This window comes from Nicotiana attenuata, unplaced genomic scaffold, assembly GCF_001879085.1.
Source record: "Nicotiana attenuata strain UT unplaced genomic scaffold, NIATTr2, whole genome shotgun sequence".
Classification (NCBI taxonomy): Eukaryota; Viridiplantae; Streptophyta; class Magnoliopsida; order Solanales; family Solanaceae; genus Nicotiana; species Nicotiana attenuata.
Window position 1 is genome coordinate 138,817 of NW_017672592.1, and position 15,923 is coordinate 154,739.

A 15,923-nucleotide genomic window follows, 5' to 3' on the forward strand; every position below is an offset into this window, starting at 1 on the left:
AGAAAAACGAAATTAGCAGTAAGTTCTGTAGGTATAAGAACGTTGTGGCCTGAGTTAGATGCGGATCCAGAATTTGAAGTTTGTGGATTCCTACGGTTTTCTCAAATTAATATGCAATAATAACTGAGTTCACAATAAGATATTTATATGTATTACGCAAAAGTTACTGAGTTCCCGGAAACCCATATACAATGCTCTAAATCCGCCACTGGCCTGAGTTCTCGTAGTAATCAGATCAAATTATATAGTGAAGACGAATCTTTGAAATCTATTAAGTATCAGAAGAAACATAAGGCGATGCTCTTGGAATTTAGACCAAATAATCCTTAGTCGGCGTTCTTAAATTAATAGTGAATGAACCATTCCGCCAGTATTTCAGTATTTTTCGTTTTACATTTCCATTAAATATTACAACTTTGCTATTTATTCATAAGCAAACTTAGACGGACTAAATCACAGGTAAGTATATATATCCATTAATGTCTGAACATTCAGTTGCACCCTATAACAAAACTAACTCCCCACCTGTGGAATTTTATACTGTGCTAATTAGAAACAGAAAAATCATGAAGAAATTTAAATTTCTGTAAGAGAGATTAACGAAATAAAATAATTCTGAGTTGAGAAATGATCATTCTCTTTAGGTAGAAGAAAGTATTCTAATATCTGTCGTCTCCTGTTTGATTCAAAAATTATTCAGTTTTCAACTACACTACTAATATTGTCCCTACCTTAGCCGCCTTCAACATTACTATTTTTGTCTCGTTCTTGAATTTATATATTTCAAAACTCAAGTATGAAGAATATCAAATTATTACATGGATGTACCAATTTTGATACTTGTTTTGGCTTCACTTGTTGCATTGCCACTTTCATCATCCTCAACAATCTTTAGTTTATCTGAAGGTTCACTTTCTGCTCCACAAGATTTTCTTTCATCCCCCAATGGAGAATTCACAGCTGGTTTTTACTCTGTTGGTGACAATGCTTATTTCTTTGCTATATGGTTCACTAAGCCATTGGCTGATGGAAACAACACCGTTGTTTGGATGGCTAACCGTGATCAACCTATAAATGGAAGAAAATCACATCTTTCCCTGCTCAAATCAGGCAACCTCGTACTGATTGATGCGAATCAGATCAATGTTTGGGAATCTGGTACACAATCAAGTTCATATGTTGAATTAAGGTTGCTGGATAACGGCAACCTTGTTCTTGTAACTTCAGAAGGTCAAGAAATCTGGCAAAGCTTTGATTCACCTACAGACACACTTCTTTCTGAACAACTACTTACCAAGACCTCAAAGCTTGTGTCACGTAGAAGCTCGACCAATTTCTCTTCTGGATTTTACCAGGTACATTTTAATGAGGATAATGTCCTGCATCTTGTCTTTGATGGCATAGAGATGACAAGTGTTTTCTGGCCAAGCCCGTGGTTAATTGTTTGGGATGCAGGTCAGTAATAACCACTTATACTTATCCCTTGCACGTGCATGCTTTTTGCTTGATTCTGGCCGTAACTTGTGTACAGTGTTCATGAACCTGGTTCATGCATGTGTACCTTTGTCAATCATCAAAACCTATACCGCTGGTCAGTAGAGGCTGATTCAGAATTTAAATTTAATTGGTGCAACTTTAGGTCTTTTTTTATATATGTGCTTCCTATCGAAAATATTGGTTCAGTTGAACTGTTTGCTTATGTAGTCCATTTGCCTCTGCAGGTCGGTCCACCTACAATGACAGCAAAACTGCAGTTCTTGACCGTTTGGGAAATTTTATGTCGAGTGATGAATTTAGATTCCAATCTGCTGATTATGGTGTGGAATTGCGAAGGAGATTGACTCTTGATGTAGATGGCAATATTCGATTGTACAGCCTAGATATGCTGAGTAACACTTGGAGAGTTACTTGGCAGTTATTTATAGCAGCTTGTAGGGTTCATGGAGTTTGTGGATTGAACAGTTTGTGTTCCTATGATCCTTACTTTGGCAGAAAATGTTCTTGTATACCAGGATACAGGATGAGAAATCCCACAGATTGGTCCTATGGTTGTGAACCAGAATTCGCCATTTCTTGCAATGATACTAGTTCAATGGATTTCTTTCCGCTTCACCACGTTGAGTTTTACGGGTATGATATTGCATATTTTCATAATAAAACGTTGCAGGAATGCAAGAATATATGCTTGAAACATTGTGATTGCAAGGGTTTCCAGTACAAGTTTGTTGGAGGTAATGGTACGTATGGTTGTTACCCAAAAACACTCTTATTTAATGGCTATGTCCAATCAAGTTGGCCAGATATTGTTTATGTGAAATTGCCTAAAGGAAGGCAAACTTGGCAAGCGAATTATAAAGGAAATCTCCAATGTGGCAATGAAAAAGTGATGCTGGACAGAGCTTATAAAAGAAAAGAACAACATGGTTGGATAAAGTCATTCATTTGGTCAATTGTTGTAGCTGGAGTTTTGGAGATTCTTTGTTTTCTAACTTACTGGATTAAGACAAGAAAAGGCTCACATGAAACCAAGCAAGGTTACCTTCAACTTTCAACAAGATTCAAGAAATTCACCTATGCTGAGCTCAAGAAGGCCTCTTCTAATTTCAGTGAAGAGATAGGCCGAGGAGGCGGTAGTATTGTGTATAAAGGAAAATTGTCTGACGATAGAGTTGCAGCTATAAAGTCCCTCAGTGGAGGAGCCAACTATCAAGGAGAAGCTGAATTTCTAGCAGAAGTGAGTACTATAGGCAACCTTAATCACATGAATTTGATAGAATTATGGGGATATTGTGCTGAGGGAAAGCACAGGCTTCTAGTTTATGAGTATATGGAGTGTGGTTCTTTGTCAGATAATTTGCATGCCAGCAAACTTGATTGGGAGAAAAGGTTTGACATTGCTTTAGGAACAGCCAAAGGACTTGCTTACTTGCATGAAGAGTGCTTGGAATGGGTCTTGCATTGTGATGTAAAGCCTCAGAACATACTTTTAGATTCCAATTACAAGCCAAAGGTTGCTGATTTTGGGCTATCGAAAATATTAAATAGAGGTGGCTTGGATAATTCGAGCTTTTCCACGATAAGGGGGACTAGAGGATACATGGCTCCTGAATGGGTTTTTAAGATGCCTATTACCTCAAAAGTTGATGTTTATAGTTATGGAATTGTTTTATTGGAGATGATCACAGGCAAGAGTCCAGAAGTTTGTGTTCATGGCGGCAGCAGCAGGGATAATGATGCTATGGGACAAGGGGTGTTGGTAACTTGGATTAGAGAGAAGATGCGCGAAGCTAGTGAAACGAAATCATGGATACAAGAAATTGTGGATCCATCTTTAAGTGGTAAATTTGACTTGGAGAAAATGGAAATTCTATTGAAAGTAGCTTTGCAGTGTTCAGAGGAAGATAGAGATGCAAGACCTACCATGTGCGAGGTGGTAGATAAGATGCTTCATCCAGAAAATCTCGAGTTGAAAATAGACATAGTAATCTAAGTTAATCTCAAGTTGTATCAACTCTCGCAAAAGCTGATCTTAGAATGATATAGTAGGATGGTATCCTCTTTAATTATATGTTAAGTAACTTCTTCCAAAATAATACCATCTAACTTGAGTTTGCATGTACTTTTGAATCCCATTATGTGAAGATAAATTTTCTCAACAATCACGTGCAATGTAACAACTGTTATGGTTCTGTGACCCATTGCTAGATGGAAATCTAAACCGCCATATAGATGCCAGCCGCCAAACACCCTCCACGATCGCGATTTCCCTTCCGTGATCGCATTGAACATCAGCACACCAGAAGACAGTTGATTCAAAACAAGGGGAAATGGTCTGAAACCACCTCGAAACACACAGAAGGCCTCCTGGACCTTGTCCAATCACACAAATCAATCCCAAAACATAATATGGACCTACTCGAGGCCTCACATCACACCAAACAACATCAAAACTACAAATCGTACCTCAATTCAGGCCTAAGGAACTAATCCAAACTTTCAAATTCAAAACTTACCGCCGAACTGCCTAAACAACTCAGAATGACCTCAAATTTTGTTTACAGGTTCCAAATGACATAACACACCTATTCCAACTCCCATAACCACAATCCGAACCCGACATCATCAAAGTTAACTCTCAGTCAAACCTATGAGCCTTCCAACCCTTCAAGTTTCCAACTTTCGCCAAATAGAACCACATCAACCTAGAAACCTCCAAATCCTAATGCGGACATACGCTTAAGTCCGGAATCAACATACAAACCTATTGGAACCATCAAAACACCCTTCTGGAGTCATCTACACAAAAGCCAAACTCCGGTCAATCCTCATAACTTAAGCCTCCAACCAAGGTACTAAGTGTCTCAATTTAATCCAAAACTCCACAAAACCAAACCAACCAACCGGAAAGTCATATAACAACAACTACATCTATGGGAAGCATCAAACAGGGGAAGGGGGCTCAAATTTACAAAACGACCGCCGGGTCATTATAACGATAGATTGGGACGTTACAAAATAACCGGCCGTTGCGGTTGATTATACGGAGAATTTACTAAGTGTTTATTTTAAATACCAGATGGACCGAGTTGGTCGATCTCTAAAAAGAATTTTAATTATTTTTTATAAAAATTGACTATTTTGGTCGGTTGCTTGAAAAAAGTTTTTCCCCGTTAAAAATACTTATCGAATATGTCACAAAATATATTTTCCGAGTTTTTTCAACTAAAAAATAGATCTTTTTCGGTTGTTTATTAACGATTTGGAAAATATAAAATTTGCAAATTTTGGTTGAATTGGCCATTTTTCTCATCGGTGTTTTGACCGACCAAAATTCTGTCAATTTTGTATGATCGGAAATAGATACTCTTTTAGTTGTGGATTTTAAACAATTGGTTTAACAACAGCTCGATCCTGCATTTTATTTTTTCACTTAAACATGTATAAATAAGTAAAGAGCAGCTGAAAAAGAATTAAAAAATGTTATGATTTTAACATACTAGGAAAATGAACAAATACTAACAATGTGCTATCAATTTAGTCAGTTAACTAGTTTTTCAATTAGTCGACTAGATGTAATGAGTTGACTGCAGTAACAACAGAATTTAAGATGCTGAAATTAAATGCAGGAATTAAAGACACCAGAATTTTTATACCGGTTCGAATTCAATGTGAATCCTAGTCCAGTCCCCTTGGGTTGCAAGGGAGTTCTTTTCAGTGAATGAGTTGCTTCGAGTACACAGAGAATGGTGTGATCTACACCGATAGCTTAGTTCCTATATCACTCGTCTCTTTTGATACAATGCCTCACCAGTGTTGTTCTCTCTTTCTTCTCTAACTTGTTACACAACAGATCTTAATAGAGCTACAATGTTTGTTTGCAGTAGAACAAAGAGAGGGTGTTTGGTTCGATCAAAGTATATGTGCTAAGGAGAGATTACAAGTTTAAATACTTTGAAAGAGGCTTGAATTCTTGAAAGATTTTCCAACCCAAGAGATTTGATCCTTGGAAAGAGATTGATTCTTTCCAAGAATAAGGTTATTCCGCAACGACTCTTTCGGACGAGAGGCTGCAAGGATTTTCCTTTGTGTGTGAGCCTAGAGTCTTGATTCTCCCATATTTAGACGCTTGATTGAATATTCGGCAGGATCTTCAATATACTTGATTTATTTGATTCCTTTAGTTTAGCATTGAAAGATTCTGCCAGTATCGTTTTCTTCCTTTAATCGCGACTCGTTTCCTTGATGTCCTCTGCTTGCTTCCGTCAATCTTGTATACCAATCCATACGATCATTGACCATTGCTGATTGATTTCTCCAATCTTGAATGCTATCCAAGAGTTCCTATACAAAGAGCAAATATATTATTTTCATCATTAAAATTAGATCTAATAATCTCCCCCTTTTTGATGATGACAAAATAATATATATGTATAAACAGCAATTGACTTCCCTGTAGTTTGCTCCCCCTCAACAAGAGCAGTTGACTTTGAGGCGTTGCTCCCCCTCAATAAGATCAATTAACTTTGAGGCGCATGTAGTCGACTTCTTCAGGTTCCGAGACTCCCCCTCAAGGAGTGCCAAGGCTGACTTACCCATAGTCGACTTATTATGTAACTGCACAATACATATATCCTTTCTCCCCCTTTTTGACATCAGCAAAGAGGGAATAAAAAAATGCAGCATGCATAAATAGGATTCATAGCAGAATGTACTAGCAGAGTTAGAACATAACGACACAGTCCAAAAAAACAAAAAATATTATCCACCGACTGATATCTCAGTCCAAAACCAGCACAGCAAAAAAATGTTATCTTAAACTTCCACATTAACAGCGCATAAAATAGGTAAGAGTATTGCAGATGGCCTCCTTCAGTCGGTCAAAGCTGGCATTGGCCGAGACACTCATTCCATCAAGCCTGTCATGAACCTCCTTGAATGCCTTGACAGCGTTTTCCCTTACTCTGAGAACCACAACCCGTATCTTGGAGACATCAGATCCTGTTTCTTTAGAGATAGCATGAATGGTACCAACAGTGGACTGAGTGGCAATGAGAATATCTTTCTTTGATTGCAGAGAGCTGATTGTCAATGGCACTAAGTTTCTCAGCAAGATCAGGATCACTGTGGCTAGGATGGGAAGCAGAAGGCTTTGGCTTGGAGTCTGTATGAGCAGTTTTGACATCTCCTTCTTGTTTCTTGACCCATGAACCTTTCACACACACATACCCCATACTTGCAAAGGATCTGGAGTTATACGATTTGGAAACAAAGGTAAAATGATATGCAGAGATGGAAATATTGTGAGCTTCCAGAATGTGAGTAATGGCCATTCCATAGGGTAGACTAGTGGGATCTTCTGCACTTTCAATCATGAAATTTATGACCAGGAGGACAATTTGATTTTGAGTTTGGTCACAAGGCAATAGACCAAAAAAGTATCTCGAAGAGAAAAGGTGGAAAAAGAGCCAGTATGGGGAAGCAGAGTGGTTGCCACAATGTGGGCTAGGACACGAGTTTCGAAACTAACATCACTAGGGCCTAGCTGGTTTGGAAGGGATTCAGAAGGACACTCAGCAATACATTTTTTGGCTTGATCAAAGGAAATTTCAAAATCATTGAGCCAGGAATTTTTAAAGAGCATAGGGAAACCAGAACACTTGCACTGAAAAATCGAATCAAACATGGCACAGTCAAGAACAATACGCTTTCCCAACACTAAGGACTCCAACTTATCAGACCTACTAGAACGAAGATTAGCATAGAACATTCTCACTAGGAGTTCATAGACTTTAGGTGGAGGAACAGAGAAGAACTTCGACCACCCTTGATAAACGAAAAGGTCCTTTACCTTACAATTTAGGGCTTCCATGTCATCAAGGTCAACTACCCTCCCATGAGCAATAGGCTTGTCTTTTAGGGCAAGAAAGAAGTCCCTATTTGGAGAATCCCAGAAATTGAGTTCCGACTCAAGAGAACTGGAAAGGTCGATTTTTGATTTCTTTGGAGTGGAGGAGACAGGGGGTTCTTCCATGGGTCTTTTTCCCAGGGCTTTTTCTCCTAAGGGATGAGAATGATCAGAGGAGGCCTCTTGAGAGGAGGCAAACCCCTCAGCATGATCGGACCCTAGGTCCACTTGTTCAGGCGACTGAGAAGGGGGTTTTGCCCTGGAGTGGGTGCTCTTTCTAGTGGAGGCAGAGGGATTTTGGGATTGTTTAGCCATTGAAGAAGGTTGTTGGTTGAGCAGGGTTTCGGAGAAGGGTTTTTAGGCGATAGAGACGATGGAGATTGAAAAGAGAGTTCAGCATAAAAAGAGGGTTTCTAACGGCTGAGTACAGAAAAAGAAAAGGCGCCAGTTGATCAGACGCGATGATTGGTTTTCCTTCTTTGAACTCTGCGACTGATGTGAAAAGAGAGGAAAAAGGAGGGAAAACGGAGGCATAATTAATGAGTACGAAAAAGATATGGAATATTTTACATACAAAATTAAATAAAGGCACATAGGTCCTAATTTTAACTATTAATGCAAATAATGCCATGTAATTTTCTTAGTGAACAAAATCACTCTTCTAACAAAGGCTTGGTAAAAATATCCGCTAATTGATCAGTTGTTCCAACAAAAGATATTTCTATATTTATCTTAAGGATATGATCTCTAATGAAGTGATGTTTGATGTCTATATGCTTTACCCTAGAATGATGTACAAGATTTTAGAGAGACATATAACACTAGAATTATCACAGAAAATTGGTATAGGTTTAAAAGAAATTTCATAGTCACCAAGTTGATGGGACATCCACAATAATTGTGCATAGCATTGTCCAATAACGATGTATTCAGCTTCAGTAGTAGATAGTGCAACTGATGCTTGTTTTTTACTGTTCCATGATATCAATACTTTACCAAGTAATTGACACGTTCCGCTTGTGCTTTTTCTATCTTCCTTATCACCTGCAAGGTCAGCATCTGAAAAACCATATAATTTAAAAGAGTTAGAGCGAGGCTACCATAGTCCATGAGAAACAGTTCCAATAAGATATCGAATAATTCTTTTTACTGCGTTCAGATGTGATTCCTTAGGAGCTGACTAAAACCTGGCACATTTACAGACACTAAACATAATATCCAGTCGACAGGCAGTTAGATAAAGAAGTGAGCCAATCATTCCACGATACTTAGTTTCATCAATAGGGATTCCCTGTTCATCTTTGTCGAGACTCGTTGAAGGACTTATTGGTGTGCCAATGGCTTTAGCATTGCTCATGCCAAATTTTTGAATCAATTCCTTTGTGTATTTGGTCTGACATATAAACATTCCTTCTTCAGATTGTTGGATTTGAACTCCAAGGAAGAACGTTAGCTCTCCTATCATGCTCATTTCGAATTCACTTTGCATAAGATTTGAAAATTCCTTGCACATAAGAGGGTTAGCACTCCAAATATAATATCATCAACATAAATCTGAATAATGAGATTACCTTCTGATGATCTTTAAATAAATAGAGTAGTGTCTACTTTACCTCTTGTAAAACCATGATCAATAAGAAATGAACTGAGTCTATCATACCATGCTCGTGGAGCTTGCTTAAGTCCATACAGTGCTTTGGTTAGCTTATTTACATGGTAGGGAAACTTTGAATCTACAAACCCAGGAGGTTGCTTCACATACGCTTCTTCTTCAATAAATCCATTCAGGAAGGCACCTTTGACGTTCATTTGAAACAGCCTGAATCCTTAAACGATGCATATGCCAGAAGGATTCGTATAGACTCCAGTCGAGCTACTGGAGCAAAAGTTTCGTTATAGTCGACTCCTTCCTGTTGTGAATATCCTTGAGCAACTAATCTGGCTTTGTTCCTTACAACCTTTCCATCTTCATTCAATTTGTTTATGAAGACCCACTTTGTTCTTATTACAGAAACATTTTCAGGTTTGGGTATCAGTTTCCATACTTGATTTTTGCCAAATTGATCTAACTCTTCCTGCATCGCTTGTATCCAACTTGAGTCTTTTAGAGCTTCCTCTATCTTCTTTGGTAACTTTCTTGAACAAGTTTTTATCACCTGTTGTGAGCACCTAATTTTTGCCCTACATGAAAATAACTCCTAAAAAATAGACCAAAATAATTTTTAAGGGATGTTAGAAGTTTTTCTTTATTTAGTTGCATTTCATGCATTTTTAATATTTTTTGTTAAATCATAGAAAAATCATAAAAAGTTGTCACATTTTAATTTCATGCTATCTTAGGTTCAATTTGCATGCAGGCATTAATTTTATTAAGAAAAATTATAAAATGGCTATTTTTACATATTTAGCTTTTAGTCTTTAGAAAGTAGTATTTTATTTAATTCTAAATTAATTAGTTGTTTTAATAGATAAACAATTTTAATTTTNTAGATTGATTTAGGATTTTATTAGATTTTAAAATCAAAGAAAAAGAAAATGGGGAAAAGATTTTTATTTAGTCTTAGTGTATTGGGCCAAAGCTAATTAGTCCAAATTCATGACTCGAATTCCTTCAAGCGCAAAACTTAATACCCATTTCCCTTCCCTTTTTGATTAAGACCTAGACCTAGATTTTAGACACACATTATCAGATCCTTTACCCTTCAGAAACGGCGCAGCTTTCCCCTTCTTGACAACAAAAAAGATCAGAACCCTCCTCATTCTAAGCCAACAACGCCATTTCTGGCTTCATCTTCCTCATCCAGCGGAAAACAGACCCCTCCTCTCAAAAAACCTAAACATCAGACCTTACCCTTTTTAGACCCAGCCCGTTTTGACAATAGAGGTCCCCCCCGCCCTGAATATTCGGCTTCTTCTGAAACAAAGAATAAAAAACGCCTAAGTCGGAGAAGGCAGCCACTGAACACAAAAAACAGACCCCATCCTCTTCCCTTCAAGACCCCAGTAACGACCACCCCAAAACGACCCATTTCAGCCTAGAAAACCGGCGGCAACAGCTCACACAAACGCCCCCATCTCAAAATCACCAAACCAGCCCCAAATGGCCATGAAACTGACCAAAATTCCAGCGAAAAATGACACCCAAAGACAGCTCCAAATCCGGAATCAAATCCAGATCTGAGATTTCTAAAAGGACTCCAAAAATACAAAATAAAAAAATAGAAATAAAAAAAGAGGGATTTCCGAGCTCGATGGAGTCGTAGAGCTTGGCTTGAAGCTGTATTCAAATTTTTCTTCCCTTGGTTCGTTACTGTGTTGCTGCTGTACCTGCTATATTTGTGGATTTTTTTTGCTTGGCTGAGTTTCATATCATTCAACGTCCACTGTGTTCTTTTTCTTCTGTCCTTCTTAAAGGTACTGTCCCATAAACTTTGCTCAAATTCGGATATATCAGAGATTAATGTATGGATTTGATTTTCATTGTGATGGGTAGTTGAGTACGATTTTATGGTTTATACATATGGATTATTTGAGCATATTTCCTTCTCTGTTCATTGTTGGAATAAATTAGTCTTTGTTATCTTGTTGGTTTAAAGTTTTAACCAGAACATGTTTGTTTCCTATTAATCCGCAAAATAAAGCTTTTGTTGCTTCATTGTCAAATTCTTTCTCACATGCGTCCGTGATTCTCTCTTTTACTGATTTGATTGCTTTATGTGTTGTTTCAGACGTGAATGATTGTTGATAAGCCATCTGATTTAAGTATCTATTATTTGTATATCTTTTTTTTTTCTATATGCACTCTTAAGATCGCTATTCTTTTTGATTTGATCATTTTACGAGTTGGTTTTGTTGAATAAGGAATTTCTATATTCGGATCTGTGGCATCTTTTGGTTCATATTTCCATATTTCTAGATTGCATAATTGAAGTAAAAATTCATACTTGATACATTCATATGGAAGTTCAATATGTACAATAAAAGTGAGGTAAAGCACTTGAGGTAATATAAGGTCGTGTGGATTTAAAGCAGCAGATACAACTTATGAACACGCGCTAGTTGCTTTAGGCACGATTAATAAACCATCGTGACTATGGGTACGATTCCGGTGACATAGTTACGATGCCTAATTCCAAAATTTGGAGGTGCATTTCATGTAACCCGATCATAACAACTTTGAATAATAATAAAATAAACATGTCGCGAATCGCGGGTGCATTTCATGTAGCGTGGTTTGCGGTGTGTTCCAAAACGGCAAGTGTACGACAATCGTAACTTGTTCAAGAAATAATTCCATAAATCCTAAAAGCAGCTATAAATAATTAAAAGCGGTTATAAAGCTAAAAATGCACAATAGGTTAAAATATGTAGTAAATCAGATAATAGGCCAATTATTAATAGTTTAAGCAACCGTGCTAGAACCACGGAACCCGGGAATGCCTAACACCTTCTCTCGGGTTAACATAATTCCTTACATAGAATTTTTGGTTCGCAGACTTTTAAATAAAGTCGAAATTTCCTCGATTTGGAATTTAAAATAAATCGGTGACTTGGGACACCAAATAAATTATTCCAAGTGGTGACTCTGATAAATTAAATAAAATAATCCCATTTCGAATAATATTACTTAAATTGAAAAAACTCCCTTATACCCCCTCTCGGGTGGTAAAAAGGAGGTGTGACAGCTCTGGCGACTCTGCTGGGGATAAGAACCCAGAACTTTTGTTTCATGGTTCAAGAATTCGAGCTTAGAATAACTGTTATACTTGGCTTTATTTATTATCTAATTTTTACATGTTTGAGCCTAATGTGCTAAATGCTGCCTTTTACCGCTTTGATATTGTTTTAACTATGTATAAAATGTTACGAAACCCTCCTCTCTCTGAGTCTTCTAAATCATCTGGTAAGTGTGCACTTCATGTAACTTCTTTTCTGTTAGAGTCATATCCCAATTTTAGAACGAGGTTCGGGCAAGTTGCAAAGTCGGTAAAGCTTCTGTATTCCTGGTACGCTGCCCCCCCCCCCCCCCGGCTCGAGCTGTCCGCTCGGGTAAGCCAGGTTTAGAACAATACACCCAGTTTTTTAAACCTAGTATAACATAGCCTCATGCCTGATTCCTAGTAGGAACGTTTGTTTGCATCACGTGCATTTGACTTTGGGGACTCAACACAGGGGTTGGGTCCGTCTAGGACAGGTGTACCCGAATTAAAAAGACCATCCTGATGCATCTTACGTGCTACTTGCGCATCTGTTTGTTTCGTCTTGCATGTTGACCGGCTTCTAGAATAGGGAAAGAAAATCAAAAAAGAAAAAAAAAAGAAAATCAAAAAAAAAGTGAGAGGTAGGTATTTAGAAAATTTTGAAACTCTGCCGAAATTTTGAAAAGAAAAGAGAAAAGAAAAAGAGAAAAGGAAATTTGTTTCAAAAAAAAGAAATATTTGGTATTGTTTTCTGTTACGTCAAAACTTACCGAACTACGCGGGTCTGATTCTCACCGGATGTGAGATACGTAGGCAAACCTCATCGGTTCCGACTCCAATTTTCAAAAAGTCCAAAAATATTTTCTTTTAGTTCTTTCTTTAGAAATCTTTCCATAGAAAATTCACAAAAAAAGAAGAAGAAGTTTTTAAACTCAAAAATAGTTTCCTTCTTTCTGAAGTCTTTCATATGGAAAAAGAAATAAAAGAAAAATAAAAATTCGAAATACGGGTTTCCTTTATTTTGAAGTATTTTTCCAAAAATTAAACAAAAAACCAAAAAAAAAGAAGAATCCAAAAAAAGGGAAATATTTTTTTCCTTCTTTAAAAGTATTTCTTTCGTAAACGTCAACAAAAAAAATTTGAAAAATTGAAGTCCAACAATATTTTTGCTTTTCTTTAGAAGTACATTCGTAAATAAATAAAAAGCTCAGAAATTCAAAACATTTTCTTAAAAGTCTCTCTTTCGAAAATTAAGAGGCAACATCCAAAATCCAAAAAAAATTATTTTTCTTTCTTCTACAGAAAAAGAGAAAATAAATGAAAATTCAAACAAAAATATTTTCCTTTTACTTTGAAATTCCCAAAGTTCAAATCAAAAGAAAATTTTTTTTTAGAAGTCTTTCTTTCAAAAATAAAAGTAAAATCAAAATCAAAAATTCGAAAAAAAAATATTTCCTTTCTTCTTTTAAAGCATTTCTTTCGAAAATTTCAAAAAAAACTAAAAAAAAAATCAAATAAAAAAATAGTTTTTCTTTTTCTTGAAGCTTTCATGGTCTGAGTTTTAGAAAAGTAAACAAAAAAAAGAGTTAGTTTATTTACTCCATTCCCAATCTTTCCGAACTACGCAAGATCCGATTCATGCGGGGTCACGATATGTAGGCAATTCCTATCGAATTCGATCATACCCATAAAATTGAATGAATGAAAAATAAACTGGAAAAAAAAGAGCGAAAAATTGAAAAAAAAAAAGAAAAGAGAGAAAAAAAAAGAAAAAAAAAGAGCGACAAGAAATAAAAGAGTGACAAACAAAAAGAGAAAAAGAGAGTGCCAAAATAGAAGAGCGACAGAAACAAAACAAAAATCAAGAGTGATTAGAAGAGAAGCAAAAATGAAGAAAAGAGGTGCAGAGTGAAAAAGGGTTAGTTAAGGCCGGGATGAAACATGCAACTCATTCAAACACATCGTAGAAACGTTTAACTGTTCAGGTGCATTGTATCCCAATATGCGATTTCCTATCTGTTAAGCGTCTCAAAACTAACAAAGTTGTTGGGTGTGCAAATAGCCAAGTTCTGTTCAGGTGGTTGGTTTTGTTGGTAGTCTAGCCTCCCCTCCTTCACAAGATCCAAAGGCACAGATGGCCTCCGCAAGCAATCTACCAATCGTCAATCCTGAGGATAGCCCGGCATCGACTATTCTGTAGCTAGAATCAGCAGCTGCCGAAGAGAATAGGATGTTGCGTCTCGGCATATTGGAAATGTGGGACGCCTGGTCTAATGGTAGGGAACCTCCAAGTGAAATCCCTGGGTTCCCTGAGTTGATCCCCAGGTCAGGTGAGGTTACCAACGCCCCTGTGCCCAACCCGCTCATCCCCTGCGGGCACCCTCCAATGCTGTCCAATGTTCCTGGCATGCCTTCTGTGGTTTGCCCCCAGGCGCCAATTTCCTGGGCACCTCCAATATTGTTCTCTACAGCACCGATCTGCACCAGAGCACAATCAACTTTACCACGGCCGTATGTTGAGCCTCCAATGTTCACATTTCAGGGTCCACAACTTCAGTCAGAAATAGCATATGTGACCCCATACTCTTTCACTCAACCTCCGCAATATGATCTCTCGGTGGAGCAAGAAAAGGTTGTTAAAAATCCCGAGCAAGAGGAAATGGCTCGGAAGATGAAGAGCCTGGAACAAAGCCTGAAAAACATACAAGGTTTGAGTAGCCAAAAGTGTGTCTCCTATGCCGACCTGTGCATGTTTCCTCATGTTCATCTGCCCATCGGTTTTAAAACACCAAAATTTGAGAAGTATGACGGGCATGGAGACTCGATTGCCCATTTGAAAAGATACTGTAATCAGTTAAGAGGGGCGGGAGGAAAAGAAGAACTTTTGATGGCCTATTTCGGAGAGAGCTTAATCGGAATTGCATTAGAGTGGTGTATGGACCAAGATATCTCCCATTGGCACATATGGGATGACTTGGCCCGGGATTTTGTTAGGCAGTTCCAGTACAATGTGGACATAGCTCCGGACAGAAATTCTCTGTCCAACTTCAAAAGGAAATCTTCGGAAAGCTTCCGCGAATATGCTGTCAAATGGCGTGAGCAAGCCGCCAGGGTAAAGCCTCCACTAGACGAAATTGAAATGGTTACGGTCTTTCTACAGGCCCAAGAGGCGGAATACTTCCAGAACATGATGTCCGCTATGGGAAAGCCATTTGCTGAGGCTATCCAAATTGGGGAAATGGTTGAAAACGGTTTAAAAACAGGGCGAATCTTGAGTCATGCTGCTTTTAAAGCCACATCACAGGCTACTCAGAATGGTTCGGAGGGTTTGATAAATGGAAACAGGAGAGAAGAAGGAGCCATGATGGCTTCCAGCTCGAGGGGGGCCCGCAGGTCATTTAGCCAATCATATATACTTCCTGAGGTCCTTCAACACTATTATCCCCTTCAAGATGCTGTTTATGTCGTGGTACCGCCTCCCTATGCGGTGATGAACGCGTAACCTTACCCGCGGCCACAACATTATCCACCAAACCGAGCTCCACCTCCCAGAAATGCTCATCCTTACCGAGCTCCATATAATCCTCAACCAAATGATCCCCAATACAATCCTCGCCCAAGAGAGCCTTTCAGAAAGAATCAATTCACCCCTATAGGTGAATTGTATTCAAGCTTGTTCCAAAAGCTAATAAGGCTAGATCTATTGCAACCAGTGGCCCCGAACCAGCCGAATCCCAAGTCCCCCTCGCACCGAGCCGATGCTAGATGTGAATACCACTCTGGAGCAGTAGGACACAGTACGGAGGACTGTTGGACCC

The 15,923-nt window shown here is 38.1% G+C and overlaps 1 protein-coding gene across 1 annotated transcript; it reads left to right on the plus strand.

Annotated features, from left to right (window-relative positions):
- Window positions 1-780: 780 nt before the first annotated feature.
- Window positions 781-3,625, plus strand: LOC109213782 (putative receptor protein kinase ZmPK1). Its single transcript, XM_019377610.1, has 2 exons — window positions 781-1,455; window positions 1,722-3,625. The coding sequence occupies exons 1-2, from the start codon at window positions 819-821 to the stop codon at window positions 3,488-3,490; spliced, it is 2,406 nt and encodes an 801-aa protein (XP_019233155.1). The 5' UTR covers window positions 781-818; the 3' UTR covers window positions 3,491-3,625.
- Window positions 3,626-15,923: the final 12,298 nt, after the last annotated feature.